The sequence below is a fragment of the Humulus lupulus genome, chromosome 1 (assembly GCF_963169125.1).
Source record: "Humulus lupulus chromosome 1, drHumLupu1.1, whole genome shotgun sequence".
Lineage (NCBI taxonomy): Eukaryota > Viridiplantae > Streptophyta > Magnoliopsida > Rosales > Cannabaceae > Humulus > Humulus lupulus.
In genome coordinates this window covers 40,617,780-40,625,481 of record NC_084793.1, presented here as the reverse complement: position 1 = coordinate 40,625,481, position 7,702 = coordinate 40,617,780, and the positions used below count along the sequence as shown (strand labels likewise).

At 37.3% G+C, this 7,702-nt stretch overlaps 2 protein-coding genes across 2 annotated transcripts; both read left to right on the top strand.

The window, feature by feature from the left end:
- Positions 1 to 1,068: 1,068 nt before the first annotated feature.
- On the top strand, positions 1,069 to 2,672 carry LOC133813894 (uncharacterized). The gene is made up of 4 exons (XM_062246928.1): positions 1,069 to 1,552; positions 1,796 to 2,135; positions 2,215 to 2,445; positions 2,658 to 2,672. Exons 1-4 carry the CDS (start codon positions 1,521 to 1,523, stop codon positions 2,670 to 2,672), a joined length of 618 nt encoding a protein of 205 aa, XP_062102912.1. The 5' UTR covers positions 1,069 to 1,520.
- A 1,564-nt stretch (positions 2,673 to 4,236) lies between these two features.
- Positions 4,237 to 5,013, top strand: LOC133823575 (uncharacterized). The gene is made up of 4 exons (XM_062256454.1): positions 4,237 to 4,388; positions 4,466 to 4,570; positions 4,654 to 4,822; positions 4,910 to 5,013. Exons 1-4 carry the CDS (start codon positions 4,339 to 4,341, stop codon positions 5,000 to 5,002), a joined length of 417 nt encoding a protein of 138 aa, XP_062112438.1. The 5' UTR covers positions 4,237 to 4,338; the 3' UTR covers positions 5,003 to 5,013.
- The last annotated feature ends 2,689 nt before the right edge of the window (positions 5,014 to 7,702 follow it).

Sequence of the window (7,702 nt, the reverse complement as noted above, 5' to 3'; positions counted from 1 at the left end):
GGCAAATGTTAAGGTTCCAGATGGGTATTCATCAAATATTCGTAATTTAGTATCTTTGAAAGATTGTAGACTAATCAGTCTTAAATCTCATGATTGCCATGTATTAATGCAACAGTTACTTCCAATTGCTATTCGGGGATCACTAGACAAACATGTTAGAAATGCTATAATATGAATGTGTTTGTTTTTTAATGCCATATGTTGTAAGGTTGTTGATGTGTCTAAGTTAGATAAGATTCAAATAGAAATTTCCAAGACCTTGTGCTTATTTGAGCAATACTTTCCTCCATCTTTTTTTGATATCATGGTTCATTTGGCGGTGCATCTTGTTAGAGAAGTAAAACTATGTGGGCCTATATGTTTTCGTTGGATGTATCCATTTGAAATATTGATGAAAGTTTACAAAGGTTATGTTAGAAATCGAAATCGTCCAGAGGGTTGTATAGTTGAGGCTTACATAGCAGAAGAAGCAGTTGAATTTTGTACTGAGTATATTACTGATGCAGAAGCGATTGGTATTCCCAGAAAGACAATGAGTGAAGATGTTATTGGAAGAGGCATCAACAATGGAAGGCTCACCTTAATCAAAAAAGAAGACTGGGATGTTGCTCATCGAAATGTTCTAGAGAATACAATTGAAGTTCAAGCTTACATAGAGTAAGTATTAATATAATGTGAAATGATATCTACGCAATGATTTATTGTCATAATAACAATATTCTTAATTTCAAAGAACACTTGGAATATCTTCATCGTGAGAATCGAAGTAAATCAAGAAAGTGGATTCAAGATTACCACCATTGAACTTTTCATCAATGGTTTCGTGATAGGGTAGCTTATTATAATTACTTCATTATAATTATACTTAGTTTTTAAAAATAACTATTACAAAAGCTATAATTTATTTTACATTATGCAGATTCAATCTGAATTGAGTATGGAGTTTCACAAAGTATCTGAAAACTTAAGATGGATTTCATTAGGTCCGACTACAATGGCAATTAAGCATGATGGATTTGTCGTAAATGATTATAGATTTAGTACAAAAGCTCATGATGATGTTAGAGTGACACAAAATAGCGGTGTATGTATTGTTGCAAAAACTCTTCAATTTGCTTCAGCTCGTGATAAGAAACCATTTTATGGAGATATGAAATTTTATGGAGTCATTGAAGAAATATGGGAGCTTGATTATCGTGATTTTAGGATGGCAATGTTCAAATGCAATTGGGTAGAAGACAAGTATGTTATATCAGATGAGTTAGGATGTACTTTAGTGGATCTCAATAAAATAAGCCATAAGGAAGAATCATTTATATTAGCAAGTCAAGCAAAACAAGTATTCTATATTCAAGATCCATCAGATTCACGATGGTCAATTGTACTTGCATCACAACCAAAATTCATAGGTGATGATGATGATGATGATGATGATTATGAGATTGGCGAACTTCAAACTTTTGAGAAAGAAATTGGAGATATCAATGAATTTGAGGGAATTGAATCAATAGTTGGACCATATGTTCGAAGAGATTGTGATGGAATTTGGATTGTAAGTTTGTATTTAAAATATATTTTCTTTTATCATTAGCACACTTGGTGCGTAATTGAGACTAAAAGCCTTAATAACAAGAGATCCTAGGTTCGAACCTTCGAACCTGAGTCTCACCCTAATTCCCAACCCCCATAACCACTAGACCAAACCTGAGTCTCACCCTAGTGGCTTTGTATTTAAAATATTCTTATCATTTGTTTATTTTATGTACTAATCTTTATACTTGTTTTTTCTTAATAGGATCATGGACCATCATGAAGAGCATCCCGAAGAGGAACTTGAAGACAATGCAGACGAAGGTATCAATTTAGAAGAGGCTGGTAGTGAAGATCTTACAACAAAGAAGAAGAAAAGTAGGCAGACTAAGGGGATAGTGCGATTGGCAAAAATAATTGCTGACAAGATCAAAGGGATTAAGATAAATTTAAGGTTTAACAAGAGAGGGCAATCAATTGGAACTCCGGAGAGAGCGTTACAATGCTATTTGGGGATGCAAGCAAAGTCAATGGTGTCAATTACATATGATAATTGGCATGATGTTTCTGCTGCAACTTTAGAGAATGTTTGGAAAGATGTAAATGTAAGGTTCATAGACTGAAGGTAATCTTTTAAACTTGTATATTATTATTTACACTGACTTGTATTGTTAAACTTTGTAGCTAGCTTTTCATCTTAACGAGGGAATGAGAAAGGAAGTGATGAGTTCAGTAGGCATCAAGTGGAGGACATTCAAAACATTTTTTACTAGAAGATTTGTAGCTCCTTACCTTAACAACCAAGATTTATTGGAAGCAAATCTCACTGCATTAGATGTGCCTCCAAAAAGATATAACATTCCTGAGGAGGAATGGAAAAACTTCGTCACCAAAAGAAAAAGTAAAGAATTTCAAGTAAGTGTACAATACTAAGTTTCAATTTTTTTTATTCATATATTAATTTATTGAAAATTTAAATTATTCCAATTGAATTAGGAATTTAGTAAAAAAACAAAAAGAGAGGCGTGCTGCTTTGGAGTATCCTCATCGTTCATCACGACACAATTATAAAGAAATAGAAATTGACCTTGTAAGTGAGCTTTTACTATTGATTTTAATTTTTGTAGTGGTTTAATATATAACTAATTGAGTTTTATTTTGTTATAGCAAACTAAACTAGGCACAGATGAGCCAATAGATTGATCTATACTTTGGAAGGAGGCAAGGAAAGATGCATCAGGAAATTATGTAAATGAACGTGACAAGCTTATAGGAGATGCCATTGTATGTTGTAAACTGTATGAACTTGGATATTTTTTTTATCCTTCATTATATTATATTACTAAATTTATGAAATTAAATATTGCAGGATGACCTTCTAGATAAGAGAAATGAGGGGACACTTGTAGAAGTTGGGACAAACGATATATTGACACAAGTGTTAGGAACAAAGGAGCATCCTGGTAGAGTAAGAGGCCAAAGTCGCGGAGTTACACAAAGAGACTACTTTTTGAAGCCAGCAGGAGGTTTTAGTGGACTTCAACAATATCAATTTCAATTTCAACAACACCAATCGCAAAAATACTTAGATGACTTTAAAAAGTTAGAGCAATCCTTTGAGCAAAGACTACGAAGTCAAGCTGAACAATTTGAAGTAGAACGAAAAACGAGAAAGAGAAGAACGAAAACAAGAACGAGAGTTATTTTTGACAAAGTTTACAGAATTAGCAAACCAAATTTCATCATTAAAAGGAAGTAAAGTGAGTTTGCCTACGATAGTTTCACGAACAAGTGAGACCCTTACGCCAATGGAGGTGGTTAATGAGTCTATAGTTTCTTCAAAGGTATTTTATTCTTCACCTATTCATATTATTATTTTAGAAAATATCTATTATAACATAAATATTATTTTGTCCTCGTCTTGAGCTTGTAGGATAATCAGAAGTCTAGATTATTGACAGAAAATGGTGATACTGTTGCTATTGGACGAATAATGGCAACAAGCGGAAAAATTCATTGTGTTGACTTAAGAAAGGGTAACTATCGTGTGCAAGTGGATGAGTGCTGCAATGATGAGGCTAAACTTATTTTTCCTATTGGAGATGAGATTTCTTTAGTACGTCATGCTGTCGGCCACTATGTTGAGTGGCCATCTCATCTTATCATTCCTTACGATTCAGATTTGGTAAGACATTGACAAGAAACTATATTTAGTGATTGAATTATTTTTCATGACTAACATGTGTTACTTTCATGTTGAAGCTACCTAAGAAGACAAAGAAGCAAAAAAGGAATGGTTCACCAATACCTAATGCCCCAATGACACAAGAGACGTCTCATCCTTCCCAAAAAACTTCCTAGTCAAAATGAAGTAGTGTCAATTAAAGCTAGTGCCCCGATACTCTTCAAGATTCCTAGTGGGGTTCCTCGCTTTCTCAAGTATCTATTAACTACCGTGAAGTATGTGGAGCCAAGTTTCATGATAAAAATTCCGATGGATTTTGAGATATTCGGCCATGAGAATGATTTATATATCTCACAAGAAGATATAGTCCATGTTGGATTAATCGAAGAGATTGGAGCATCATGTGTATCGTTATATATCAGGTATCAAAGATTTTAAAAATAATTATAAGTTTGTTCATAACTTATTTTATAAATTTAACAGAGATATATTTTTTATGTAGGATTTTATAATTCCAATTAGTGAAAAGAGAGATCAGTCACTTTTTTCGTTTTGTTGAGCCAATTTGGTTATCAAATGTTGGATCCACTGAAGAAGAACGAGTTGAATGGGTATCAAAGCGTATGATTGATTCAAATCCGGGTCAGATGTGGTTGTTGCCATATCATAAGGGGTAAATTTTTTACTTTTAGTATTTTGGTAGTGAATATATATAATATTAATAATGAAATATTTTTGTGTTTTTGTTAGAAAGCATTGGATGCTTATAATAATTGATTTTGATCACCAATTGTGCTATTTCTTGGATTCTCTTCACAATTTTCCACCAGATGAAATCAAATCTCTCATTTCTCGGTAAAAATCAAACCAATTAACTGCATACTCTTTAATTCATTTAAAATTAACAACATCTAAATGTTTATGTTATTATTATTTAGTGTCTTTCAACATTTACGCACAAATAATGCAAAAACTAAGGAAGTCGCGTGGAGAACAGTTAAGTGTCCTCGTCAACCATTACAATCAGTACAATGTGGGTTCTATGTTATGAGGATGATGAAGGACTTCGTGACAAATGAGTTTTCAATGCGATGGCTAACTAGTAATGTAAGTGAAAATATTCATTATTGAAGTTCTAGCTTTACCTTAAGATTAAATATATTAATTCAACTCATGCAATGAATTTTGTTTTAGTGTGGCGGGAAGAACTATTACACAAAAGATGAGATCAATGAAGTACGTGAAGAATGGGCACAATGCGTCATGGATTTGATGAGTACTACATAGGTCCACTCACTTTTGTTAACTAGACTTTTAATGAGACATACTTACAATGTTAACTTAGACTTTTTTGAAGATATACACACTTTTGTTGCCTAACTATAGTTTACAATGCTTATGTGAGTCATTTTGTAATTAACTTAAGACTCGTTATTTTAGATACTTAGTTCAAATTCTAGTATTTTATATTATTGTGATATATGTTTTGTTTTTTTCAGTTTGTTTGTATAAAAAAACATGATTTGTTTTGGGCATAATACACTTTTTAAGTGAAAAAAAACACCATAAGTCGGTTTTACTAAAACTGAAAATAGATGTCTACACCATAAGTCGGCTGCGAACTGACATATCATGTTTTACACCAGAGGTCGGTGTACAACTGACCTACCATGTCTTACACTAGAGGTCGGTTTGCAACCGACGTACCATGTCTTACACCAGATGTCGGTTTGGCGCCAACTGAGCGACCATGTTCTTACATCATAAGTCACTGCATGGGAAGTCAGTTCCCAACCGACTTATGAACATTCAGATGTCATTTTTTAACGAACTTATCATGTAATTTTTGTAGTAGTGATAGCTCGGTCCGTAGCCCAATCCTTCTTGGTCTTGAACTCCTCGAGCATGCGCTTCTTCTCATCCTCAATAATTTCGAAGGCAGAATTCTTCTCCTCCTTCAGGCGTTCAGCCTCGACCTTGGAAAAACTTGTCTCTGCCTTCAGGTGATCGATCTTGGCCCTGGCAGCATCAAAATCCATTGTCTTGGTGTCGAGTTCTGCCTTCAGGTTGTTGATGGTAGCCTCGGAGGAGTTAAGTTTAGCTTGAAAAATCTTGAGGGCATCCTCGACCTTGGCTCAAGCCTCCTCAACTCTGACCTTGGATCCCTTGGCCTCCTTCAGACCAACTTCAACTCGGATGTGAGCCTAGTTTGTTTCATAAACCAGGGTTTCTACCACTGCCATCTTTGAGGAGAATACAAAACTCTGGCGAAGGACACCTAGAAGGGTATGAAACAAAAAGTTTTTACAATGGTTAGAAAATAAACAGATGACCGTAGAAAGTAAAAGTCATGGGGAACAGACTTACCGAAACCCCGAGCTCTATTGTTTCGTTAGTGAGGCATGTGGGATTGTCCCCCCTCAAAAACCACCACACATTGGCATCGAGATTACTGAAGGACTGGCCTGTTCGGGACAATAAGTCCGAGCAAAGGTTGTCTCCCAAAGACCCTGCCAGATTCTCTAGAGGGTACTCCCGCATGTGTGGTGATGCCCCAAACTTACGGACCACGTTCGAGGCACCCGTAGGCTTGAGGGCCGAAGGAGGCACAACTTGTTTGCCTTTGTCACCAGTAGGTATCAGTTGGGGAGGTGGCATGGTCTCTGAAGGCTCAGTGGTGGTGACCGTTGAGGTCACGAGAACTGTGTCAGAAACCACGTCCGTGGAGTCCGGAGCCTGGGCCTTGGGCTCTGAAGAGGCTTACTTCGAGGTAGATGAGCCCTCAATGATCTTTGCCGAATTCAAGGAGGCCCCTTTCTTTGAGGTTGCACGACCTTGTTTGGTACCTCGGTGCTTGGGGCCTGTCCCAAAAGGTTGTCTAGATCCGACTCCATGTCACCTGAAAACCAAAAGGAAGATTAATCAAGTCGAGAAAGAAAAAATTCATACACATTTTCCTAAATGAAAAGACTCAATGTCAAGAACCTATCAGGAGGACTTACTAGGGCTCAAACTTGGGGACCAGGAAATTCCCATGTCTTCGGACGAGGCCATGGGAGTCCCCTCCCTAAAGGTGGGGGGCATCCTCGAGAGGTCCCTATATTCGTTTGTGCCATATTGCACTGCTACCCCATCCCAAACTTCATTTAAGCTATACATGGTTTGGTATTTACCTAGCCAACTATAGAACCTACGGACTCTAAGACCTACTCTCGACCATGCTAGAAAGTTATCCCTTGGGACCTCAAAGAGAATCATTACGCCACGTTCGTAGTTAGGTAATGACGGAGACCACATGGATGAGTCGAGCACAACTTTACCTTCTGACGAGCTCGCTGAGGTCTCACTATGTGTCTCATTTCCCAAGCCTAAGAGTTTGAATGGGCGAGGTCTATGGGCTCAAGAGCTTTGACCCACGTGTTTTCCTTTCAAGGGGAACTTGGTGGTAGGCATGGGCACGTCCTCCTATCTCGAATATTTGCGGTTGCCCGAGGTGGTCTCACCTTTTTCTAGAAGGTTGCAAAGCTGAAGCTTTTCCTCGTGGAGAAGATAGGAGAGGGATCGCTGACCATAGGGAAGCTTGACGATAGCTTCCCTATGTTCCCTCATGGTGTTTGTGGGCTGGGGATGATGGTAGGTGGCTATATAAAATATATGAGTAAGTCAGTTGGGCTCGCAAATTAAAGGGAAATTTAATCAGAAAAGACAAGCAAGGAACTTATGAATTCTCCAAAAGGAGTAGAATCTGGAGGGAGCGAGACCGTCTGTCTAGAAGAAGGCGGTCTTGAAGTTTGGAGTATGGTTCGATATATCCTTGAACAGTCACTTCTCCTTGGGGTAGCTTGAAAGATATAGAACCCATCCCCACCATAAGTTCAGGAGGGGTTGCTTTTAAGGTAGAAGAGGTACAGGATCTCGTGTGACGTAGGCTCCTCCCATGGATAGAACCCTGAATGAGTTCGTCTGAAGTAGGAATGGAGCTATGCA

Excerpts from the sequence above, each read along its gene's own strand:
- LOC133813894 (XM_062246928.1), top strand. The coding sequence starts at position 1,521 with ATGTTCGAAGAGATTGTGATGGAATTTGGATT. Across the intron at positions 1,553-1,795 it reads ATTGTGATGGAATTTGGATT|GATCATGGACCATCATGAAG; the intron begins GTAAGTTTGTAT and ends TTTTCTTAATAG. Across the intron at positions 2,136-2,214 it reads ATGTTTGGAAAGATGTAAAT|CTAGCTTTTCATCTTAACGA; the intron begins GTAAGGTTCATA and ends TAAACTTTGTAG.
- LOC133823575 (XM_062256454.1), top strand. The coding sequence starts at position 4,339 with ATGATTGATTCAAATCCGGGTCAGATGTGGTTGTTGCCATATCATAAG. Across the intron at positions 4,389-4,465 it reads TTGTTGCCATATCATAAGGG|AAAGCATTGGATGCTTATAA; the intron begins GTAAATTTTTTA and ends TGTTTTTGTTAG. Across the intron at positions 4,823-4,909 it reads TGCGATGGCTAACTAGTAAT|TGTGGCGGGAAGAACTATTA; the intron begins GTAAGTGAAAAT and ends ATTTTGTTTTAG.